Source organism: Bufo gargarizans, chromosome 6 (assembly GCF_014858855.1).
Source record: "Bufo gargarizans isolate SCDJY-AF-19 chromosome 6, ASM1485885v1, whole genome shotgun sequence".
Taxonomy (NCBI): Eukaryota; Metazoa; Chordata; class Amphibia; order Anura; family Bufonidae; genus Bufo; species Bufo gargarizans.
This window is the reverse complement of record NC_058085.1, coordinates 98,220,025-98,247,173: the sequence shown is the minus strand read 5'-3', so window position 1 is coordinate 98,247,173 and position 27,149 is coordinate 98,220,025. Positions and strand designations below refer to the sequence as shown.

At 42.5% G+C, this 27,149-nt stretch overlaps 1 protein-coding gene across 4 annotated transcripts; it reads right to left on the bottom strand.

Annotated features, from left to right (window-relative positions):
- Positions 1-1,591: 1,591 nt before the first annotated feature.
- GSS (glutathione synthetase) lies at positions 1,592-26,844 on the bottom strand. 4 transcript variants are annotated; one of them, XM_044298665.1, is made up of 13 exons: positions 26,740-26,844; positions 23,076-23,211; positions 19,701-19,846; positions 17,033-17,108; positions 16,816-16,955; positions 14,963-15,079; positions 11,863-11,943; positions 10,653-10,730; positions 10,507-10,573; positions 8,773-8,967; positions 7,215-7,296; positions 3,928-4,117; positions 1,592-3,795 (listed from the first exon to the last, which is right to left on the bottom strand). In XM_044298665.1, exons 2-13 carry the CDS (start codon positions 23,202-23,204, stop codon positions 3,672-3,674), a joined length of 1,425 nt encoding a protein of 474 aa, XP_044154600.1. In that variant the 5' UTR covers positions 23,205-23,211; positions 26,740-26,844; the 3' UTR covers positions 1,592-3,671. The 4 variants fall into 4 exon arrangements, with proteins under 4 accessions (XP_044154600.1, XP_044154601.1, XP_044154603.1 ...); XM_044298666.1 differs by having other exon boundaries at positions 26,684-26,811; XM_044298668.1 differs by having other exon boundaries at positions 26,730-26,749.
- Positions 26,845-27,149: the final 305 nt, after the last annotated feature.

The following is a 27,149-nucleotide window of genomic DNA, read 5'->3' as shown; positions in this document are numbered from 1 at the left end:
TTCCAGTATTCAGACCCTATGAAGGATCTCAATACTGGAAAATAGAAACGCTAGTGTGAAAGTAACCTAAGCCTCCAGATTCTTGTGAAATGTCCACCACTTGACTCCTCTTCCCTGCATAACCCTACCTCGTCCCTCCTTTCCCAGGCACCACTGCAGGACACAACCTGCGTTCTTCCACACACACCCCCAACATCACTACCATTATCTGTAAATACTTTTATACAACTATATTTATCTTTTCCATTTTTATTGCTGCATGGTTATTTACAAAATTATTTATCAATGTGGATTCTGGAAGCAATTTTATTCAGTGTTTTTTTTCTTCCAACATTGTAATAATTAAATCATTTGTTTACATTTATAAAATGTCAGTCTACAAAAACTTTTGGTCACTCACAGCAGCATTTAAAAAGGTTTATTGTTGGTTGTTCGAGCGCTGCTAGCATGAGGAGTTAATAGTCAGCTGAGCACTGACGCTCCTTGCAGCGGAGCATGGAACTCAAGACCGACTCAGACATTTCTTCGAATTCGTCATCAATTCTGTGCTAAGCGGTAAGAGTCTAAGAAAATGAACAAATGACTGACTGAGTATCTATAGTGGCCAAGATCACAGACTTGACCAATGTGATCTTCTCACACATCTATGACATATTTCAAGATAGATTTTAGGGGGAAGCCCAATAAAAATGAAGTATCTAATACCCATCAAAAGGCACAAATGGAAAAGGAGGTAAAGCTTACCTCCTACCTCAACTAACAGATAATGCCATTCATGACACAAATAAGCATGATTAACATGTTATCTTCCACTGCACACCCATATGCACATTCATCTCTTCACCTCAAATCAAAGAAATTTAAAAGGTTTCACTTTTTGTTTCCTGGTAGGATTTGGTCTATCCATATAAGGGCTCATGCACATGACCGCATGTATTTTGTGGTCCGCAAAAAATACGGATAACATCTGTGTGCATTCCATATTTTGCGGAACGGAACAGGTGGCCCTTCATAGAATTGTACTATCCTTGTCCGTAATGCGTAATAATAGGACATGTTCTATTTTTTTGCAGAACGAAAATATGGAATACGGAAACGGAATGCACACATAGTAACAATATTTTTTGCAGACCCATTGAAGTCAATGGTACCGCATATGGTCCGCAAAAAAAATAATGCCACGGATACAGAAAGAAAATACGTTTGTGTGCATGAGCCCTAACACTGATGGGAAATATGACAGTGAAAGAAAAAAGTTTTTCTTTCTTGGCCAGCTGCAATATCTCAGGTCCCAAAATAATTCAATGCCCAACAAGTCAAATCAGATAATACTAGAATGTGTTGGATTTGATAGTGAGCATGGATGACCTCCGATGGCCCATTTCTCATCCTTATCATTGGGGGACACAGGCTTGACCATGGTATAGCTGTTGCCACTAGCAGGCCACACTAAGCACAAAGGTGTGAGCTCCTCCTTTCAGCTATACCCTTCCTACAGGGACTAAGCTAAATCAATTTTAGCTTAGTGTCTGTAGGAGGCAGACCTCCCTGTTTTGCAGGCCTGCAGATTTTTTTCCTTTTTGGATTTCTCCTTTCTTCTAGCGGGATTTCAGGCAGTCTTAGCTGCCTGCACTACCACCCAGGAAACAGAAGACCAGGGGGTCCCTAAGCCTGCTGCTCCTTCCCGGTCTCCAGAAGTCAAAGTCAAGAAGGACCATAGGTTCCTAAAGCCTTTGCATCCCGCCAGCCTTCGGGTCACCACGGCCGCCCACTACAAGTCCCCTCTGTTTCTGGTGTAGCGGCCCTCCGCAAGGGGCAGCACACCGAAGGTGGTGATCCGGCTGGAGCCAGGGTGGCAGAAGACACCGGATGCGTGAGTATTTTCTGGCCCCCAAAGTGCTACCCTCCTTCCTTCTCCCTCCCCTTTACAGGTTCCCTACGGTGATTCCCACCCGAATTTAGGGTCGTAACTGTTGAAACCACCGTACTAAGGACTTGGGGTTTCTCGGATGCTGTTGTCCAGACCATGATTCGTGCCAGGAAGCCATCATCTTCCCTAATCTACCACTGGACCTGGAAGTCCTACTTTTGTTGGTGCGAGCGTCACCAGCTGTCTCCCATTCATTTCTCGTTGCCACAACACTTGTCTTTCCTGCAGTTGGGCATGGACTAGGGGCTGTCTCTCAGCTCTCTCAAAGGGCAAGTTTCCATTCTTTTTCAGCAGAACTTGGCTTCGCTTTCTGCGGTTCGGACCTTTCTGCAGGGGGTTGCGCATGCTGCACCCCCTCTCTGTCCTCCGTTGAATCTTCGGGATCTTAATCTAGTGCTCAGCGCCCTTCAGTCTTCACCGTTTGAGCCTTTGCAGCAGATGTCGTTTCGTTTCCTGTCCTACAAGGTGGCCTTTTTGGTGGCCATCACTTCCATCCGTAGGGTGTTGGAACTCGCAGCTCTTTCCTGTCGGACGCCTTTCCTGATCCTCCATCAGGACAAGGTAGTCCTTTGCCCTGTTCAGTCCTTCCTTCCGAAGGTTGTGTCAGTATTCCATTTCAATGAAGAGATCATTCTACCTTAATTTTGTCCTGCCCAGTCTCATCCTCATGAACAGCCGCTCCACACTGTGGATTTGGTACGAGCCGTTCGCATCTATCTGTCCCAGATGTCCTCTTTCCGACAGACGGATTCCTTGTTGGTCATTCCAGAGGGGCTGAGACGAGGGCTGGCTGCGTCTAAAACTTCCATTTCCCGATGGATTTGTTTGGCCATTGTGGAAGCGTACCGCGTCAGTGACCGAGCCACACCCTTCCAGGTTACTGCTCATTCTGCTCGGGCAGTGCATCATGGGGCTTCAGCTCTTTGCACACCGTTTCCAAATTTTACAGAGTACACACCTTTGCGTCTTCTGACGCTTCTCTGGGGCGTAGAATTTTGCAGGCGGTGGTTCTCTGATTGGCTGGAGGGTTCTTGTTTATGCCAACCTTTGGGACTGCTCTGTAACATCCCATAGTCAAGCCTGTGCGCCCCAATGATACGGATCAGAAAATGAGATTTTAGTACTTACTGTAAAATCTGTTTCTCTCCCCTTCATTGGGAGAAACGGCTCCCGCCCGTTCTCTCGTTTACAGGCCTTTTCTGGCCTGCGTTGTTCTGGTTTTCTACATTGTTTGGTTTTCCTGTTTTTGTCTTGCTTCTCCTACTACTTTTGGACTAACTGATTTAGCTTAGTCCCTGTAGGAAGGGTATAGCTGGAGGGATGTGCTCACAACTTTGTGCTTAGTGTCGCCTCCTAGTGGCAACAGCTATACCCATGGTCAACCCCGTGTCCCCCAATGATACGGAAGAGAAACACATTTTACAGCAAGTACAAAAATCTAGTTTTTTCAGACTATTGTATAATTGTGTGCTGGTGAAAATAAGGGTTCATTTTACCACATCACTTGAATAAAATTGTTCAATGAGGCAATTTTATAAAATTAAAATAATGTACTATTTAGTTTCAGAATTGTACCAGTCTCAGAGGCCCTTCATTGGCAAATATGTATGTCCTGTTGGAAGATGACAACCAAGATTAAAACGCCAACATGTGGGCTTTAATGAACCAGATGTACAGAACTTCCTCCAGTGTCCAGCATGGGGAGTTAGGCACTTTGAGTGTCAGAGGTCACACAGGATCCCTAAACGAGGTAAGGATTGTCCAGGACTGCGACTCCAGCTGCCACACCACCATCAGCGTGCTCAGTGGCTTTTGTCCTAAGAAGATGACCCACACCTTCATTGAGAACCATCTTGTCACCTTGCCTAAAGTAAGAACCAACAGGCAAAATATTACACAGACATCTAGTAAAGGGGTTCATGAGAGCATGACATTTTCACACTGTCTGTATCTATAAGGTGCATATCACAGAAATACCACGTATAAGGACCACTTACCTCACATAGACTCCAAACATACCCAGCTCACTGATGCATTCTGACACTTGTACTTTGCTATTGGCTCTCAGGAGACAGCTCCTTACTGGCTGAGGCTTGATCTTATCCATCAGAATGTAAGAAGTACGCTCCGTGCTATCTTTGACCCTTTCTAGCACTTCTCTGATTTCATCACCATAGATATTATTTCCTTATGAAAGAAATTGAAATACATTATATGAATACATGGATGGCCAAAATATAGACTGTCGCTGCTTTTATTGATAAAAAAAATCTGTGTCTAAATCCTCATCAAATCTTGAATGGGTGAATTAGGGTTGTCACATCACCATCATTTTGTTTCAATTTCGATACCATAAAAACTATTGCAATACTCAATACCACACGAAAGAAAAGAAAAAAAAACACCCAAAAAAGCTGCATGCCGCATTTTATGGAACGTCCAGCCCATCGCCAGAACGCCAGAACAGAACAGTCCTATCCTATTTTTTTTGGGGGGGGGGACACGGTGTTCACTGCATAGAAGATATTTTTAAATATTCAATAGTTCAGACTTTTTCGCATGTGACAATACCTAATATATAAACAATAAAAAAATAAACATATTTCATATGTAAAATTGGGAAAGTGGTCGAATTAAACCTTTGATATTTTTATTTATTTATTTTTCTTAACTTTTTATTTAATAATTATTAGCCACCTTAGGGGGCTAGAACCCTTGTCCTATTCACCCTGATAGAGCGCTATTAGGTTGAATAGGACTTCACACTCTCCCTGTTGCCCTGTGCATAGTACACACAGCAGCAGGGAGCTTACCATGGCAGCCAGGGCTTCAGTAGCGTCCTGGCTGCCATGGTAACCGATTGGAGCCCTAGGATTACACTGCTCGGGCTCTGATCAGATGCCTCCACTGCCACCAATGAAATTACTAAGGAGGGGGGACACTGTGGCCACCAATGAATATAATACTGAGGAGGAGGGGAGGGCTCATGGCCACTTCGCCACCAATGAATATAATTAACCCCTACATACAAATGCAGTACCAGGGCATGGGTAAGGCAAAATTACAGTGAGCATTGACTCATGGACGCGCGCATGGACACCGCACGTGCACTCTCAGGGGTAAAGAGATCTGACGGTCTTTTGTCTTGTTAAATCTCCTTACCCTTACACTGCGCACGGGAAGCGCGCTGTGTAGTGAGGGTAAGGAGATTTTACAATCCGCGCGTGCGCAGTGTGAGGGTAAGGAGATTTAACAAGACAAAAGACTGTTAGATCTCCTTACCCGAGAGCGCACGCGCGGTGTCCACGAGTCAACGCTCACTGTAATTTTACCCTACCCATGCCCTGGTACTGCACTTGCGCGGAGGCGCACACTCCCGGAAGTCAAGTGGGGTAAGGGAATCTGACAGAACACCGGCCCTATCACACAGCTGACACCTGGCCTCCCACCGAACCACGTCAATTAACCCCTCAGGTGCCGCACCTGAGGGGTTAATTGATGTGGTTCATGGGATCGCCGTGCCCAGTCATTGCGGCTGGGTGCCGGCTGGGTAACACGGCTGGCACCTGCCATGTACATTTGTATTAAGGGGTTAATTATATTCATTGGTGGTGCAGTGGCCACAGGCCCTACCCTCCTCATCAGTGCTATTGTCATTCGTGGGAGTGGCAGCTTCACAGCCCCTTCCGTCTCTTATCATTGGCGGCAGTGGCAGCCTGGTCACAGTGGGGAGGGACTCTCTCCTTCTCCACTATGTTGGCTCAGTAGCACAGCCTAGTATCGGAAAATAGCAAATCCCGGCATCGGATCGATCCAGGTGAAAAAGTATCAATTGGGTATTGAAAGTTCGATACCCGATGCAACCCTAGTGTGAATACACCTAAGCGCGCAAAGTAAAGTCTGTGAACCTGGTGGAATGTGTTTGAGGTTGGCATAGCTGGGGCTTAAAACGTGTTGTCCCATGAAAAATATTCTAAATTTCAAACCAGCACCAGCATCTGAATACTTTTGTAATTGCATGTAATTAAATATTTAGTATAGCCACTGAGTTATTCACTAAAATGTATCTGTATAGCGCCACCTGCTGTTTGTTCTTTTTCAAAATTTTCTGTCCTGCTCCATGAGATGGGAGAACATGCGCAGTTCCATCTCTCAACTTCCATCAGCTGCAGCAGAAAGGACACGCCTGGTGAGAACGTGCATGCGACCTAAGCTGCTGGCCTAAAATAAATCTAGCAGAGCAATTGGATCAATGAATGGGGAGATCTCTGGATCCATATGAGGAACAGGGTTGGTTCTAAGTTTGTTAGAAAGAGATGGGTATGTGCTAACTATATGGTATTACAATGTTTTACATATCGGATACACATGGGATAACCCTTTTAAAGGGATTTTATATATATATGTAAATGAGACAAGTAAGGAGCCCAAGGGAGACCAGCCACGCCCACTGTGAAGGAGCCCAGCACCTCCCGTATCCTCCGAATCTCCTCCTTGCTCCCCTGATGTCACATAGTTGAAGTGCCGTAATCTCGCTCATGCCAGCTAGCGCATGTGCAGTTCATTCCCTGGGGCTGATGCCAGCACAGGCAAGGAACACCATGGGGCACTCACATGCGGCATACTCTCGCACGTGCAAGATTACAGCGCTTCAACTCTGTGACGTCGGGGGAGCAAAAAGAAGATTCGGAGGATGTGGGCGGTGCTGGGCTCCTGAAATTTTGGTAACAGCCCATTGGGCTCCTTACTTGCCTCATTTTCACATATATAAAATTGTTTTTTTTATTAAATAAAATAATTCATACCTATGGGAAATGTATATTGTGGACGTGCTAGTGGCAATCTAGCAGCACATGTCCTCAGCTCTATAGGCTCACACTAGCTGACAGAATCCCTTTAAGGATCCTATGGAGGCCCTTCCATGCCTCAGAAGAGGTAAGATCGGCTCACACATACCAGAAATGTATGCAATAGACATATCAAACGCAAAATCAGCATGTCTTTCGTGTGGATTTTGCTGCATATATGCCATTGAAATGCTATGGATTTCATTGTAAAGGGACATCTGCTGCAATTCCAATAGAAATCCACATCAACATTTGCAAGCAAGACATGCCATTTTTGTGGTATATATGAATCCATCCTAAAAAGATTCTCGATCTCAGAATTCTAACCTCAGAGGTCTGGACTTTTTCCTCCTTGTTGCTGCATAACCTCCTAGACTGTTTAGCTGAATATTGTACAGCAGTCACACTGTACACCATTACATAATTGTGGTATTCACCTCCGCCTTCTCGTTGTGGTTTTAATACATATTGGTCTGCGTTTGCCAGTGCTATCTTCACAGTGTGGTTTCCTTCTTCACCCTGATTAATAATAAAAATAAAAAATAAAGTATAAATCCATAAATAATCTACATTAAAAAAATAAAAGCTTGCAGATAACATACTGAAAGCATCCGGTAATGACATTTCTGAAGTTTTGCTGAACGCATATATTGCAATGTCCTCTGCATCGGAAAAATAAATATTGTTTGCATCACATACAACTCAATAGTAAATCCACAAGGAACATGGGGAGGGATTGGTTTAGAAGGTCACAAAATTAGGATTGCACCTATGACTAGGAACTGCTAGGTTATAAGATGTAACTCATCAGCAGAAGGCTAGTAAAGGAAGGTATTGCAAAATTATTAAACTTTTAAAGGGCATCTGTCAGCAGGGGGGCAGTGCTTGATCTGTTTTTAGACAGCGTGTGCACTAGGTATTAGGGATAGAACAATAAGTATGAATACAAGTAGCGCAGGGATACAGTAAGAGGATGATAGTAGCAAGTTTGTAAAACAACTCGTCACATCCCTGTAATCGTTACACTACACTGTGGCAATAACAGTGTTACAAAAATAATAATTCCAAAGAAACCAAGTGACAAAGCTGATATTTTTAACATTTTTTGTAGTGAATAGGTGTACAAAAAATGACAGATTTGTACCTATGACACTGGCTGACCTGTTACATGTGCGCTTGGCAGCTGAAGGCATCTGTGTTGGTCCCATGTTCAGATGTACCTGCATTGCTGAGAAAAAAAAAATATGTTGTTTTAATATATACAAATGAGACTTTAGGAGCAATGATGGCATCGCTGTTGCACCTAGAGGCTCTGCCCTCTCTGCACTTTGATTGACTTTAGAAGTCAGGGTCAGGCGTGATCATGTTTACACTGCCTGGTCCTGTCAAAGTGCAGGGGGCGCAGTAGCTGCAGAGAGAGCAGAGCCTCTAGGTGTAACAGCTAATGCCCCCGTTGCTCCTAGAGGCTCATTTGCATATATTAAAACTTTATTTTTCTCAGCAATAAGGGCACATATGGACATGGGACCAACACAGATGTCTTCAGCTGCCAAGCGCACATGTAACAGGTCAGCCAGTATCATAGGTACAAATCTGCTGACAGATGCCCTTTAATGCAGTTCATATCTAGATGTGAACTGATTAAGGTAGAAAACCTACTTTTGATCATTTGTAAATGCCATTCAACATAAAACTGCTTAAAATCTACAGAAAGCTACAACTTCAAGGATAACGAATACATAGTATAAAGGACATTTTCTATAAGGTTCCTTCATAAGGTACAGCAGCCTGGACATTTGAACCATATTATGTCACAATTCCCAGTTAAAAACTATTTGTATTTCTTCATACTTCTTCATTTTAATATGTAACTGCACTAAGAAGTGGTGGAGAATTGGTGGGATTTGTCATTTTCATTTATACATGCTGGATTTGGATTGGGGAGTAGTGCGTGTTCTCAGAAGTTAATATTTTACCATCTAAGCCTCCACGTACAATATCTAAGGAGTACAGGCCTGCAAAAGTCTCTCTGATTCGGGAAACGGCCTCTGGTTTGTCAGGCAGAAACTTTTCCAGGACAAGAGGGCGGCTCAGTTCCTGCTGCACCTTCTTGGTACCGACCAGTTGGGTTGCTATGTCTGGGCATTTCACTGCTCTGGATCTTTCCATCATAAGACGAGCTTCCCAAGCCTGAAAAAGTGGAACAGTTGTATTATACCACATGACTGGGATTCAACAGGATGTCATTTTACACCAGTGACCAAATATTACATATCAAAGTAAATTACTCACTGATCTGACTCTATTTCCAATACATAATTGGAATATTTATTCCATATCAACAAGATTTTATAATACAATGACTAACCACACACCTACAACTCTGCTGCATTTCACTGCTACTGTTCTATCTCAGAAGACCAGTTTTACTGGTATCCACTTCAATGGATTTTAATTACAGAGAAATTCTTCCATTGCAAAAATAAAAAAAAATCCATCTTTACCTGCTGTCACGGATGAGGTATAGGAGAAAACACCACTCTGACAACCAGGAGGGAAAGGAAAGGCCACTAGGCCTCAACGCTTGGGAAAGGAAAAGTAGAACCCTACTCCTGGCCCTGACTCCTAACCGTATGGGCACCCTTTGAAGGTAGGAATTTCCATACCCTGGAACCCTAGAGACCCTAAAGAGCCCTAAGGATATTGGCAGGGCTGAGACAACCCGTTCCTTCCCAGATGAAAAAACAAGCGTCTCCCTGAGGCCTAGTAACAACCAACAAAGAAGGGAAAACAAAACACAAACAAACGCGACATTTAACTTCTGTAGTGAGATGGACGAGCAGAAACTCCAAAGAGGACAACACACCAGCTCTTCCAAAACCAAATGAAGATATTTTACAGCACAGTCAGAAGGGTGGGGTAAGACTAAATAGGGTTGAAGTAATGAATACTAAGCTACACCTGAAACAAGGGATGTGGTAATAAACAACAACACTAAATCAAGAGTAATCAAAAGAGGCTGTTAGATTCCTCTACGCTCCACCAGTCTCCTTGATCTCCTGACATCTGTCATTTTGCCATACCCTCGCCTCTATACATCCTAATGCAGTTGAAATCACACTTTCAGTATGTTAGTGAGTGATTGCCAAGCGTCAGGGCCAAGAACCACTGATAGCGGAGCAAATCATGATTTGTTGTGTGTCACCCTAGTAACATGTACAGGGCCTTGCACATACATTGGAGCGTTATATTTTAAATGTCTAACTTTCCATGTTACTATATTTAAAGAAAAAACATTTAATCATTTAGTGTTCACAATGACAAATGATCCTCTTCTTTCCAGATCACTTGCCAATGGTCATCTCATTATCATCATAAGCAGGATTACAATGAAAGGTACCATCATAAAGCAGGAGTAAGATAAAACTTCCAAGAATAGGTGATGGGGACAGATCATTTCCTCTCCCCCTTCCTGCACAAGTCTCTCTCAGAGCATGTCTACAACACTCTCCCATAGATTTCAATGAATCTTCTGAGGACTACAGGTGCCTTTGAAGTTTAGTAGGGAAGGAAACATTTAATGGGAAGGGATAGGATTGAGAGTTAATGGATATTGCTATTGTCATGCTTTTGTATGATTGCTTTGGGCTTTTGCAGGTAATTCCATAACAAAAAACGATCCGTTTCCTCAAGAAGTTGAGAAGAGCTTTATAAGCTGGATATACGAACCTGCTCACTGTAATCCTCAGGCATATATCCAGTTCTGAAATACGCCACTGCCACCTCATAGCCATCCCTAAAAGAAATGGTTATGTTAGCATGGCTCAAGTAAGAGTACTCAATGAGAGACAGATGTGAATGATAGAAATACCTACACATAGAGACATTTCTTTTCATCCAATGATCCTCTCTCATAGACATCCGTGAGGCGTCTCCTAATCACTTTGATATTTCTGGAAAATAAAATGTAAGAGAAAGAGAAAAAAACAATACATATGTCATAAATCACTCATTATATAGATGCACAGAGCGTCACATCTCGGCCAGAAGTAGCAAACGGTCATAGGAAGAGGAAGCTGTATTTGAGTAGTGATCAGATATAACTACTGGATAAGGACAACTGTGATAATTGTGGAGAATGGATTTTTTTAAAGACCAAATGCTGTAGTGAACATTCAGCCCAAGCCCCCGTACCTACATAACCTTGTTATTATCCCATATATTAATAACTATTATGACCTGAAGTCACCAGAGACAACTAACCAATACCTGCCAGAGAGGCTGGCCATGTCCAAATTCAGGGGTAGGTTTCAATACTTCCTAACAACAATGACCCAGGGTGCTATGTATAATAGGAAAACGGAGCATGAAGTCACAGTCCAGTACAAGGGGATCTCCATTTACGATTTCGCTATATGACACAGAATTTCCACCTGCTGCTGCTCTTTTCCTGGAGAAGCAAGCAATATCATGGATTAAAATCGAAATCCTGTTGGATCGATTAGGTGACTGTCTATTAGATCCCACAGACAACACGGTCAGCCGATTCCTCGGAAGCGGCCATAGGCATAACTTGCAGCTCCAGGGCCCCAATGCAAAATCTATTGCAGGATTGGATTGCCAACTATTACCCATCATTTACCAGTACTGGTCTCATTCTCCTAATATGAGGCCACAAAGCCTTTGGTGCTCTTCAAGCAGCCAGGCCCTGGTGCAACCACTACGTCTGCAGCCCCTATAGTTACACTCCTGGAACTTGATGTAACGAATGAAGAGACCCCCCCATAATGGACTGTTAGAATGGATGTTGATTAGAACAAATGCAACCATGATGTGAAATAAACATGACTACTCCCCTACATGAAATCTGAGTAACACAGATGCAAAGATTTTTACCCCAAAACACTCACAGGGACACGTCTTCTAATGGAATAAATATGGTACCATTGCATTTTCTAATACAGACTTCCATATCTTGATTTCCAACCGGTCAATACCGATTGCTTTTAATATCACAAGCGAGGGGGAATAATTGCACTTTTTTTAAACAAAACAAAAATTAAAATAAAATAAAAACTATTTTACCTGTTCCACAGTTCATTCTCTATGTACCGGTGATCAAAAATGTTCCTCTGTACACTCTCAACCAAAAACATGACAACAGCCCTGAAAAATAAAGATTATTGTATATAGAGGAACCTAGAGGAGCAGATAGTCAGCCAACTGATTTCACAAATAGAAATAAATTCATTGAATCCCCTGCAGCCAAAACCTACCCATGAATGAAATCCACTACTATCTTCACCAAAACATAACAAAATGGTATAAAACACAAACTCCTCATGACTTTTACTCTGTAAAATCAGACATAAAATATTCAAAAATATAGCAGAGAAGGCGGCTCTCCACTGGTTTTCTGGAAACAGGTGCTCTTGCCCAATTTGACTCACCCTCGTCAATTATAAATAGATTTAAAAATAAAGTAATGGCGGGCAGGCACTCTATTTATGGGTTCATGGAAAGGCAGTTTTTATTTAGTTAATTTAAAATACCATAAAAATATATAGGCACAAAACACTGATAATAACAAAATAACAACAATTAATAGCTATAGAATACATTTTTTTGCAGCAATATCAATATAGCAGCAGTTAAATGGCAGTTGACAAATAGCAGCAATATCAATTAATAAATAACAGTTAGTGGATAGCAGCAATATATGATAATAGACGGCATGAATCTCTTCTATGATTGGTTTAGCAGCAATAGTTCCATGTATCAATCCCCATATAGTGTATACCACTATTCTTAATGGAAACAAGGTATCTGTGCAATATGACAACAATGTAGCAACAATGTTCTTAGTTGTAGCAGTTATGAGAATTCAGCTATTGAAGTGACTGCAATTAATCGCTAGATGTCTCCTTATGTTTCTTTCTTATGCGATGCTAATACTCAAATACAGTCTCGTTTTTTGAATAGGGAATCCTCTATTGTGCACATTGAATATTTTGAATGTTTAGTTTACTCACGATTCAACTGTTCTCTGGTGCGGCGTCCCGCTCCTATTGTGAGAAACAGACTGACCTTTGTAGTTCGGACCCTCCGATCGCAGCTTGTTTTGTAAAAGTCGGCGTGCCACATGCTATGGCGACGTCTCTATTTATTATTAGTTCCGCCCCTTCAGTGTTCGGATCGCCTCTTAACTTCTTTATTTCAGCTGCCAGGGTTCCACTTTGTAGATAGTAGGTACATTTTTGTGAGTTCTTTAGATTAGATTCCTCTTGGAGCGCTCCAGCAGTGTAATTTCAAATTTAGTATGCTTGTTCACCCAAACATGTTTCGGAGCTCAAACTCGCTCCTTCCTCAGTGGTCAAGCATACTTCACATCATGTCCTCTTTTTATTCTGTGCCGATCCATCGGAAGAGCCAGAATCTGATCCGGAATAGTCTCTTTGTATGTTCCATTGTATAAACTTCCAGTTCTCTATTATAGAGATATTTGGATCATTTCTTATTTCTTGCTGCTTTCAAACACTGTTATTTGTAAATATTTTTAAGTTGCTTTCAAATACAGTTGTTTATAAATGTTAAAATATTTATTTAAGACAAAATACATAAAAACTCTATAAAATATTAGAAAGGTATATATAATAACTGCATCAATTATTAAAAATGCATATGATTATAAATATAATATATAATAATATAAAATGAATTTTCAAGTATAAAAATAAATGTTCAAGTATATTCTCTAGTATATTTCAAGTATAAAAATACATTTTCAAGTATATTATCTAGAGGTCTCTATTTTTATACTTGAAAATGTATTTTTATACTTGAAAATTCATTTTATATTATATTTATAATCATATGCATTTTTAATAATTGATGCAGTTATTATATATACCTTTCTAATATTTTATAGAGTTTTTATGTATTTTGTCTTAAATAAATATTTTAACATTTATAAACAACTGTATTTGAAAGCAACTTAAAAATATTTACAAATAACAGTGTTTGAAAGCAGCATGAAATAAGAAATAAGAAATGATCCAAATATCTCTAATAGAGAACTGGAAGTTTATACAATGGAACATACAAAGAGACTATTCCGGATCAGATTCCGGCTCTTCCGATGGATCGGCACAGAATAAAAAAGGACATGATGTGAAGTATGCTTGACCACTTAGGAAGGAGCGAGTTTGAGCTCCGAAACATGTTTGGGTGAACAAGCATACTAAATTTGAAATTACACTGCTGGAGCGCTCCAAGAGGAATCTAATCTAAAGAACTCACGAAAATGGACCTACTATCTACAAAGTGGAACCCCGGCAGCTGAAATAAAGAAGTTAAGAGGCGATCCGAACACTGAAGGGGCGGAACTAATAATAAATAGAGACGCCGCCATAGCATGTGGCATGCCGACTTTTACAAAACAATCTGCGATCGGAGGGTCCGAACTGGTCTGAACAAAGGTCAGTCTGTTTCTCACAATAGGAGCGGGACGCCGCACCAGAGAACAGTCGAATCGTGAGTAAACTAAACATTCAAAATATTCAATGTGCACAATAGAGGATTCCCTATTCAAAAAACGAGACTGTATTTGAGTATTAGCATCGCATAAGAAAGAAACATAAGGAGACATCTAGCGATTAATTGCAGTCACTTCAATAGCTGAATTCTCATAACTGCTACAACTAAGAACATTGTTGCTACATTGTTGTCATATTGCACAGATACCTTGTTTCCATTAAGAATAGTGGTATACACTATATGGGGATTGCTACATGGAACTATTGCTGCTAAACCAATCATAGAAGAGATTCATGCCGTCTATTATCATCAATTGCTGCTAATATTGCTGCTATCCACTAACTGTTATTTATTAATTGATATGGCTGCTATTTGTCAACTGCCATTTAACTGCTGCTATATTGATATTGCTGCTAAAAATTTGTATTCTATAGCTATTAATTGTTGTTATTTTGTTATTATCAGTTGTTTTGTGCCTATATATTTTTATGGTATTTTAAATTAACTAAATAAAAACTGCCTTTCCATGAACCCATAAATAGAGTGCCTGCCCGCCATTACTTTATTTTTAAATAAAATATTCAAATTCATTAGGTAACTATGATAAGTAATAAAACCAAAGCTCCATCCTTTCACAAGCTAGACTTACTTTTGTGAGCCATACAGTTCCCAAGCCTTAGCAATCGCTCGGGATATCCCAAGTGATGGGTTGTTTGACAGAATCTTACAAGCTTCTTCTGGTTTCCCGAGTGCCTTCAGGACGTGTCTACAGAAATAAGGAAGAGCTGCACTTAAAAGATGGCAATGTTTTTTTGAAAAAAAAAAACTGACGTAGTGTTTTTCCTTTTTAAATTTTAGTTTTTTCACTCCCTGCCTTCCAGGAGCCAACAATGATGGCTTGTTTTTTGCCTTCCAGGAGCCAACAATGATGGCTTGTTTTTTTTGATGGACAAGTTTTACTTTCTAATGGAACCATTTAATATTGCATACAACATAGTGGGAAGCTGGAAGAAAACTCTAAAGGCAGGTTACAGACGATTGTGGGGAAGGAAGCGTTCCTTACCGACAGTCGGCTGCTCGTTCAGTGAAGGAGGAAACCTGGGGTGGGGTGGAATTGGGAAAAAAAATATACAATTCCACCGTTTTATGGGTTTCATTTTTACAGTTTCCATTGTGAAACTGACCTGTTACCTTCATTCTGTGGTTCAGTACGACTACATTGGAAAAAATATGTTTTCTTTGCATCGCCATATTCTGTCCCCTGTAAATCTTTTATAGTTGCGTCTGCAGAGCTGTGTGAGGGCTCAATTTTTGTGGGGTGATCTGTATTTTTCATTTCTACCATTCTGGGGATTTAGGGATTTTTGGTTACATTTTGTTAAATTTTTGGGGGGAGGTGAAGAGACCAAAAGCTGTGAATAGACCATTTTGATTTTTTTTCAATTACGCTGTTCACCGTACAGGATAAATATTTTTACATTTTAATATTTCAGGTGGCAATACAAAGGATCTTTATTTTTTATTGTTTATTTATCTGTATTTAGAAAATGGGAAAGGGGGCGATATAAATTTTTATATCTTTTGGGGTTTTGTTTTTATTTTTACATTTATTTTCAGTCCCCCTAGGGGACTTTAACATGCAATCATCTGACTGCTTATCCCATAGACTGCAATTGTTTACCTAAGGGGGAGCCATCTAAAAGACCCGACATCTGCAGCACATGCATGGCAGATGTGCATCTGTTTCAATAACAAAATGTAGATAAAATTAAACATATTGTCACCTCATAATTGTCTGCTCTAACAGGAAAAACATACCAGAAATGAAAGTATAACTGTCACTTCAAGTATTTTTCTATGTATAGGGGAAGTGGTTAGGAATAATTTTGGAATATACTTTATTAAGGGATTTTGTTCAGTTTATTTTTTTATTTTTAGAAATTTTTTAATTTTTTAAATAAAAGTCTAAATGAGCATAGCTAAGGAAACCCCGTCTCCAGTGTTCAGAGTGTACTGTGCACTGCGGACGGCTCATTATTACATGCAGAGATTTACACTACTTTACACATCTTTTGCGGCCCCAGTGAAGTGAATGGGTCCGCACACGCTCCGTAAAATTGCATACGGCCGTCTGAGTGAGCAGTCTTCATTGCACAGTACATACTTAACTCTGAAGATGGATTTTCCTTAGTGACTGTCATTTAGAGCACTGCTAAGCAACTTCAGGTGCATTTTTTTTTTTTTTTCTTTTATAAAACTGAACAAAATCACCTACAAAAACATTCCTTACCACTTCCCGTATACACAAAAAAATTATTGAAGTTTTGGTTACATAAGATATAAATACACACAAAACATTTGTGAAAATCTTCATATCCCCCAGTCACGGCTGCAGTCCGCACACGAGTCCGAGGCTGCCATTTCTCATGAAATACAATTTCAACAATCTCTTTATGGCATCTATTGACCAGAATATCGGTGAAATATAATCTGCATTCTTACTGGTGCACCGCAGGAGTCCGAGATGAGAGTCCCCCAAAACTGGCTGCAATAGTATTAATCTCAATCTGTTTCAGAGCTGTGGTCCCATCTGCTCTGCAGTCAAACATGTAGTCTGAGCGATTGATGCCCAAAAACACAGTCTGAAAAACATAATAAGACATGGTTTGATAGAGAAGCGACATGTCAGCACCTGAAAGCGTCACAGACGTCTATCTACCTGAGCCAGGCCTTCATCCAGCACGTGTCTATAAATTTTGAAAAGACGCTCTATGAAGTCGTCCACTTTTATGGTGCTGTAAAATAATATAATTAGATTTTTTTAGAATAGGTATATGTCACCTTAAAGGAAACTGTCAAATAAATAAATGGCTAATATATTGTATAGAAACGGTATCTACAGTACCTACTGAAAACATGGCACAGCTATATTACATAAGACAGCACATCATTGCCATTATCTCTGCCAGTTCCCTTATTAATCTGCCTTTGATGCACATTCGGCTTATCAATTAGGAGGAAAGGAAGTGATCACCTGTTTTCGGCACAGCTATGATGTGGGAAGACACTGTCCTGTTAACAGCCATTGGAATGAAATAGTCATGAAAATCAACATGGCTGTTTCAAGGCCTGTTCACATCACATGTATGCATCCTGTTAGGACATGAAAATCTTGTACAGAACATACATACTTTTAGAGGACAAGCGCCCTTTTGAAAAGTGGTCTCAAAATGTAAGCCATCTCTTGAGCCAGATCTTGATATGCACTGAGACAGAGCACCCCCTTTAACATGCTCCCTAGTAAGAGTCTGATCAGGCAGGGTCTGCTCGCTGCCCATAGCTATCAAATACCTGTTGGGGTAAGAATGGTTTGGCCATTTCCTAACTCCATCATAAACATGCATGCGCTGCCGAATGTGCACACCCGTTTACACCAGAAATATTGTGCTGCCCCTCAGGCAGTCTGGTATCTCCCGCGGGAACAATGAATCATGCCGAAACTAGCATGACCAATCCCTCTTTTCCCTGACATCGCATAGAAGACGGGGGTCCGCCTCAGGGTCAGCTTTAGGTTTACCAAGAATGGTCACAAGTTCTACAGCACAGAACGACATTGCATGCCCGGAGGGAGACTACAGCACCACCCTCCACCTTCTGTGAGCAGCACATGCAGATGATGAGCATTATAGCAAACCTTTTACTTCCATTTTCAAAACATATCAAGTGCCACTAGAATATATATTTTAACATAAGATTGCTGTACCAGGTCAGGCGGTTAATTATTTAGCGTACAGTAGACCACTTTACTGCCACAACCCACCACATGAATGCATCAGACAAGTGACTGTTAAAGGCTACACCTTTGGGGTTCTTTTTTTTTTATTAATGCATTTGTTCTCATTTTGAGCTAAAAATATTTTTGGGGATTGTTCTTTATAAAAAAAAATAAAAAAAAATGTCAGACCCTGCCTCTATACAGTGTCGAGATTCTCTATTAGCAGGCTTTGTGCTTACATTGTGTCCAGTCAGAGAACTTAGCTGACAGCTCATGTGAAGCTTACCTCTGATCTCCTGACAGCTCAAACACTTATTATAGCTCAGTTCTTATCTTACTGATACAAATATGGTTTAAATGCTATGTACACCTTAAAACCCTTTTTTCTGTACAGAGCTGAGATGTTCTAGTAGCACCCTTTGGATTTTCTGTCTTTTCCGTCAGAGCAGGAGCAGAGAGACTCCTTATCTCTGCTCTCTGATGTTATATAAACACTCATTATAGGTCAGTTCTTATCTTACTGATAAGAATGTGGCTTAAAGGGAACCTGTCATCAACTTTGTGCTGTCCATACTAACGGCAGTATAAAGTAGAGACAGGCGAGTTGGTTTCAGCAGTCTGTTATTTATAACGTAAAAGTAAGTGGTTGCTGAGAACCATCATCATAATCATTGCAGACTGGGCCTGGAAAAGAGTCCCGGCCACCTGAGAAGACTCCTGGTTATTCATGAATTCCTGCTCTCCTGCCCACCTGCTGATGATTGTCAGTCTTCTACCTAGTTTTCTCCCTTTCTCTCTAGGAGAGAACTGCCAATCATCAGCAGATGGGTGAGAGAGCAGGAGATTATGAATAACCAGGACTCTTCTCAGGTAGATCTGACTCTTTTCAGGGCCTGTGCTTCAATGTGTATGATGCTGGTTCTCAGCAATCACTTACTTTTAGCTCATGAGTGACACACCGCTGAAATCAGCATTTCTGTCACTAATTTATGCTGCCCTTAGTGAGGTTAGCATAAAGTTGATGACAGGTTCCCTTTAAATAAATGTTTATGACCTCTTAGTAGTTTAGAGATAAGGGTCATTAGATAACTGCACAAAGTTAAAGTACCAATCACACAGTTAGAAAAACAGTTAACCCGTTGTGACAGAACAGCTCAATATTTTTAATAAAGGGCAATTGAAAAAATTATTTTTTGTAAAAATGGAGTAACATGCAATCATTAAAATTTGCCTCTGAAGGTGTACAGAGCCTTTAAATAAGTGTTTATGAGCTGTTAGTAGTTTAGAGATAAGGGCTGTACATAGGCATCTGATGATGGCTCAGTGAAAGTGAGATCCTCACAGCTAAGCAAAAACTTAACCCTTTATGACAAAAACTGATGAAAAACTTTAATACAGACCAGTTGATAAAATGTTGTTGTTTTTTTGCCCAAAATGAGTAATATGCAATCATTTCAAAAAGTGCTCTCAAAGTTGTTCATAGCCTGTATGTATTATCAAATTGCTGCCCCTGAAATACTGCTCATATGTATGTAATAATCTCTACATGTCGTAAGTAACATTTACTACCTAAGCACGATTACTTGGGCATAGCCTGCTGCATTTGTTATACCTTGAAAGCGCACTCTCCAGGAATGACAGGTTCTGGCTCAGGCGATCCACCAGCAAGTTAAAATCTTCTTGGACAGACTTTGCTTGTTTAAAGAGGTGTCTCGGCACAGGAGAAGGAAGCAAAGTGAATGGAGCAAAATTTACCACCTAATGCACAGCGAAAAATGAGAATGGAGAATCAATAATTATAAGTAACAAATATTAAATAACCTGATGGTGCACATTAGTTAGGAACTTGGTGTAATTCTCAAAGACTACAATGCTAATACTTTTCCCAGGGGAACTATTAAATGTAAAAAAAGAAGTTAATATTTAAAAAATAAAAAAATAAAATTCAAATACATAAACAATAAAAAAAATAAACATCATGGCCATATCCATGTGCGAAAATGTCCGTACTACTAAAATATAAAAATATTAATAACAATAATAACACAAGAAAAACTATAGATATGTGGTATCGTTGTAATCATGACCAGTAGAATGAAAGTCCGTACCACATAGGAAATGGTGTAAAAACAAAACCCATAAAACTGTGGTGGAAATGTGTTTTTTTTTTTATAATTCCACCCCATTTTGAATTTTTGCCCTGCTTGCCACTACACTATATGCTACCATAAATGGTGCATTTAGAAAGTACAACTTGCCCTGCAGAAAACAAACCCTCATACAGCTACATGAATGGAAAAATAAAAAAAGTTATGGCATTGGGAAGGCTGGGAGTAAAAATGAAATCGCCCGGTCATTAAAGGGGTTGTCCGGGTTCAGGGCTGAACCCAGATATAAGCTCCACTTCACTCCTTTAACATGCTCACAACAAACAGCGCAAGGCAAGGGGAGCTTTGGATCAAGGAAATGCTTCCATGCGCCACTCCTACATGGTAAAGAAGTGAAGGGCAGCGCACATCCGGGTTCAGCCCTGAACAATGACTTTAAGGGGTTAATGTACATGTTCCAGTATTCACTACAATTCTGTATACACTGCACTTCTAGGATTATATTCATTATATTTAAAAGAACACACACCAACCACAGTATTAGGGCCCTTGCACACGACTGTATGCCCTCTGAGATATATGGTCCGTGAGCGGGCCATATGTCCCGGAGCGCCACTGATCGTGCGCACAGCATCATAGATTACAATGATGCTGTGCACATCGGGTCGCCTGCTGTGGTATCGTCCTGCACTCCTAAGATCATAAGAGTGCAGGACAATAGTCCCGCGGGTGGCCCGATGGCCACAGCATCATTGTAATCTATGATGCTGTGTGCTCCCGATCAATGCCGCTCCGGGACATATGGCCCGCTCACGGACCATATATCTCGGAGGGCATACGGTCGCGTGCAAGGGCCCTTTGCAAAGATTACTATATACTGTGCCATTACATGTTAAAGGTTTTTTTTTTTTTTTTTTTTTTTTTTTACTCTGGATAGGTCATCAGCATGTGATCGGTGGCGGTCTGACACCTGGGACCCCCGCTGATCAGCTGTTTGAGAAGGCAGCGGTGCTTGCAGTGGGACCGCGGCCTTCTCTCTGCTTTTTCTGGGCCGAGTGACGACACGTCCATGTGTCCTGTGGCCTAGGCACAGCTCAGCACCAATTCAAGTGAATGGGGCTGAGCACGATACCAAGCACAGCCGCTATACAATGTACGGCACTGTGCTTGGCGAGCTGCGAGGAGGCAGCGGTGCTTACAGGAGCGCTGCTACCTTCTCAAACAGCTGATTGGTGGGGGTCCTGGGTGTCGGACCCCTGCCGATCAGATACTGATGACCATTAGTAAAAAAATAAAAATTATAATAATCTCAGAAAACCCTTTTAAACTCTCACACACAAACGTTTTGAAGCACATCTAGTGTTAATATAATGTTAGTGGTTGGAAGAAGAAGAGTCCGCTTTTTACCAGGACAGGTAACCCTTGGTTCTTTTCCAGAGGTGAAGTTTTATTTCGATTACCCGACCCGGAGACTGCAAGTATCATAGCTCTGGTCTCAATGAGATATGGATGGATGTACCTACTACTCAGAGTGATGTTCCCCTTATTCATCCATCCTCCAGCCTTTTTTTCTTATACCATTTTTTCCCTTTGACTAAAATGTGGAGGATATTTTATTGGATAGTAGAAGATTTTAAAACCAAACATACTGCCTATCGATAGATTTTTTTAAACTAAACATCTTTTTTAAAACCCAACATGCCTGCTCAGTGTGTAGTATTGTTTCAATGGTGGCAGTCGTACAATTTATCTGGACAATTGTGTGCGGACCTTTGTCACAAACAATCGTAACCTTTACTGTAAATAGTAAATCCGGACAGAAGAAACAGGATCCCTTGCATGTTATGCACATCTGGCATCTGTTTGAGCCATTTCCATCTGAGATCCGCTTCTTTTAAGCCTCATGCACACGTCCGTGGAACAATGACCGTGAGATACCGGCCTGGATTCCTGCTGAGTGCAGGAGCGCACGGCGCCATTGGTTGCTATGACGCCGTGCGCCCGCTGCTGTACAGTAATACACTCGTATTATCTAGGCCGGTATCTCACGGTCCGTGTTCCACGGACGTGTGCATGAGGCTTTAGATGGGGGGGGGGGGGGAGGGGGGAACATACTGCATGCAGGACTTTTTCAGTCTAAAATAATGGATCTCTGAAGAAAAATTCTCAAAACGGATGCCAAATGTGCATAACTGATGCATAGGATCCTGGTTTTTTTTTTTCCTGACGGATCGACTGACTATAACTATGAAAAGAACCTGATTAAATATCCTCCAGTGTATGTCTACATTACTCACCACATAAATCCCCCAATGACCTGCATGTACAGCAGAAGACTGCTGATGCCAGTGATTGGCTGCAGCGGTCACGTGGATGTACGGCATGTCATCGCTGCAGCAAAGTAAACAAAGACTGGTGGGGAGAACGTTCGTCTTAGCGCTGGAGAAATGGGGGGGGGGGGGAGTGAGTAATTATTATTTTTTAATCACATTTCCTGCAGTTAGGCTAATTTTGATAATGCAATGGGGCCAAACCAAAACAATGGGGCAGCAGTGTGGTACTGTGGACCCTTCACAATGACGCCCACAGACACGCAGCTGTCGCCGGTACTGCAAGTGAACAGTGCTGTGCTGAAGTGCCGGAAACAGCCACAGTATGGACATCACTGTGTCAGGGGCTGTGGTACTACAATAACCACCATTGTCCCTTCCTTCCGCTGATCGTTGAGGGTCATGGCGGTGGGATGCTACTCACCACATACTGATGGCCTATCCTTAGGACTGATTTGGTCACAAAGATCATGGCCAAATCAGACATTTACATTCTCATTGACCAACCCTACCAGTAAACAGCTGTATCTATGAGCACACTGTACTTACATCAGATGCATTTGGACTCTCCTTTGTCCTCATAACAATTCCTTGCAGGAGGGCGGCATCAACAGCATTGGGGGCTATCTCCTCAAGCAGCGCTGCGCTGTTATATACATCTGCCCATAAATCTGCCATTTTGGAGCTGTGTGGAGGAAAGTTTATGTTAACATATTCAGAAAATAATGCTGCAGCACAAGGACAAGTGGTCAGTCGGCCCTGATATTGGGCTTGTGGACTTCTGTTAGTGGCATTTGGAGAAAAGTTGGAAATTCGGATTAAATCTAGTCAACAATCAATTCTTAGGTTTTGGCTAAATATTCGTATGTATTCCCATTCAGGCAATTTAAATAGATGTATTGCTTAAATGGGTTTTCCCACCACTGGAAGTGATGGCATAATATGGTTCCAACTGCTGGGACCGTCACAATCCTCCACGTGAAAGGACTGCAGCGCTAGTTAAACACTGCGTCTCCTTCACAGCTTGTCCTGCACAGCGCTAATACCATCTACTGCTGTACAGGGAAATGTCACTTTAAAGGGGCTGCGCTGCAAATCTCAGCACACTGGGAGGTTGGGAAAGCAAGTGTGCAGGGCAAAAGGCAGAGGGATCAAGGTGAAACTTACAGTATCAGAAGGTTATGACTGAATGCTTGGTGCTTACCACTGACCTCACAAATAGCGAACCTCTGATTACAAACAACTTTGCATAACTCAATAGTACAAGCGAAGATAATCAACTTTGTAATATATCTTATTACAGATAAATACTTCTTTCTCCACTTACCAGGTTCCTTTCCTACGCCACCCTTTGCCTACTTAAAGGGAACCTGTCACCGGGATTTTGTGTATAGAGCTGAGGACATGGGTTGCTAGATGGCCACTAGCACATCCGCAATACCCAGTCCCCATAGCTCTGTGTGCTTTTATTGTGTAAAAAAAACCGATTTTATCCATATGCAAATTAACCTGAGACGAGTCCTGTACGTGAGATGAGTCAGGGAGAGGACTCATCTCAGGTTAATTTGCATATGGATCAAATCGGTTTTTTTTACACAATAAAAGCACACAGAGCTATGGGGACTGGGTATTGCAGATGTGCTAGCGGCGATCTAGCAACCCATGTCCTCAGCTCTATACCCAAAATCCCGGTGACAGGTTCCCTTTAACATGGAATTCACAGATAGACAAATGAGACACTTCCCCACTCCCAGATCCCACTGATGTTATTCTCTGATATATATCAAAAGCTTCTGAACTTGAGCACACTTTTACGGAAAAACATCCATATACCTTAGGACCCCAACGCACACAAATCTGCTCTGGTGCTTTTTATTTTTACTCCTAAAACACCATTGAAACCGCTAGCGTTTTCTTCTGTACTGTGCTTGTGGTTTTTATGGCGCTTTTTGGTGTCTATTTTTTCTTTCTTTTTTAAATAGACAAAAAAAATGACAAAAGCGTCAATATGTTATATTTAAAAAAACTAAACCCAGAGGCCACAAAAAACCCCAGTAGGAAAGAAAAAAATCACGTGTGCGTCTTATATTCCCCACAGGTTTTCAGCTAACAGCATTAAAATGTCAAAAGTGCTGGAAATCGCAAAATTTATGTGTTAACCCATGTGCCCCAATTATGCCACCTGACAATTATGCCAATCATGGTTCTCTATGCTATATGTAGCTGATATATTCTATATATGAAGATGAACAGCCTGACAACAAAATAGCACATTCTTCTGAAAATGAGCATATTAACCAAAAATGGCTACTACCGCGGTGCTGTAGTTACATAAAATCTAGAGCATGTGTGAGCCTATTGTCATAGAGGTGGGCACTGTGAGGTTGTCAGAAAGCTATCTGGGAGCAAAGCCAGGAATTACATGGACTTGAGTACTAAGACAATGAGACAAAGAGGGAAATATTTAAGGATTAGTGTCCGGCCTCACTAGGGTTAATTGTACAGATGGAAAATTATAACTTCTCAAGAAGTTAATAAGCTGCTTTACCAGTCAGACTAAGGTAATAAACCAACAATACGCTCTTTATTTCTTCTATAAATACGTAAAAAGCAGTATATGACTATCCCACCCAGAACACACCGGAATAACACAGTGTAGTGTACCCTAACTTCTACAGCCACATCTTTAGTGGGTGCCATAAGTCTTAGGCCTCATGCACAGGACCGTTCCTTTTTTTTGCGGTCTGCAAACCGTGGATCCGCAAAAAACGGAAGCCGGGCCGTGTGCCTTCCGCAATTTGCGGAACGGAACAGGCAGCCCACTGTAGAAATGCCTATTCTTGTCCTCGAAACCGACAGGGGACTGTATACAGGGGACTGCATACAGGGGACAGGGGACCGCATGCATGAAACAAGGGACCGCATGCACGGGACAGGGGACCGCATGCAGGAGACCGCATGCAGGGGACCGGGCACCGCGTACAGGGGACAGGGGACCCCGTACAGGGGACAGGGGACCCCGTACAGGGGACAGGGCACCGCGTACAGGGGACCCCGTACAGGGGACAGGGCACCGCGTACAGGGGACCCCGTACAGGGGACAGGGCACCGCGTACAGGGGACCCCGTACAGGGGACAGGGCACCGCGTACAGGGGACAGGGGACCCCGTACAGGGGACAGGGCACCGCGTACAGGGGACAGGGCACCGCGTACAGGGGACAGGGCGCCGCGTACAGGGGACAGGGCGCCGCGTACAGGGGACAGGGCGCCGCGTACATGGGACAGGGGACCGCGTACAGGGGACAGCATACAGGGGACAGCATACAGGGGACAGCATACAGGGGACAGCATACAGGGGACAGCATACAGGGGACAGGGCACCGCATACAGGGGACCCCATACAGGGGACAGGGGACCCCGTACAGGGGACAGGGGACCCCGTACAGGGGACAGGGCGCCGCGTACAGGGGACAGGGGGCCGCGTACAGGGGACAGGGGGCCGCGTACAGGGGACCGCGTACATGGGACAGGGCGCCGCGTACATGGGACCGCGTACATGGGACAGGGGGCCGCGTACATGGGACGGGGCACCGCGTACATGGGACGGGGCACCGCGTACATGGGACGGGGCACCGCGTACATGGGACGGGGCACCGCGTACATGGGACGGGGCACCGCGTACATGGGACCGCGTACATGGGACAAGGGACCGCGTACATGGGACAAGGGACCGCGTACATGGGACAAGGGACCGCGTACATGGGACAAGGGACCGCGTACATGGGACAAGGGACCGCGTACATGGGACCGCGTACATGGGACAGGGGACCGCGTACATGGGACAGGGGACCGCGTACATGGGACAGGGGACCGCGTACATGGGACAGGGGACCGCATATGGGCAGCACGGTGGCTCAGTGGTTAGCGCTGCTGCCTTGCAAGGCAACCAAAGAAAACATCTCCATGGAGTTTGTATGTTCTCCCCGTGTTTGTGTGGGTTTCCTCCCACACTCTAAAGACATACTGATAGGGAGATTAGATTGTGAGCTGGGGACACTGTGATGCTAATGTCTGTAAAGTGCGGAAAATAAATAAATAGGTGACTACATACATGAGATAGGTGACTACATACCTGTATGTGTGACATCATACTAACCTATTACGCTGGATATTATTATAATAGCGTCACCTGAATTCATTACCATCACTCACCCGCTACTTCCTCGTCTCCTCTCTCTAGCTACAGTATGAATCAAACACACAACCACTGTGCGACTGCAGGTGAGGAGGGGCGTGTCAGACACATCTTCCTGATTGGTTAGTTGCAGCAGATCGAGGCTTGGAACGCACAAGGCGAAGCTGCTTCATTGGCTCCCGCGGGAAAGAGTCAACTCAGCATGACTGTGCAGTAAGCGGCTTCGGGCTGTGAGGGGGCGTGGTCTCAGGGTGGGTGTGGTAAAGCGAAGCGCAGCCTCAGTGCTCAGGATGCAGAGCCTGCTGGGTGCTGTGCCGTTTACACTGCAGGCCCAGGGTGACAGAACTACGTCAGAGGAGTGTTTGCTTTGCCCCTAGCACCGCCTTCAGGTTCATTTTGGGAATTACTTTAGACTTCCTCATGGACT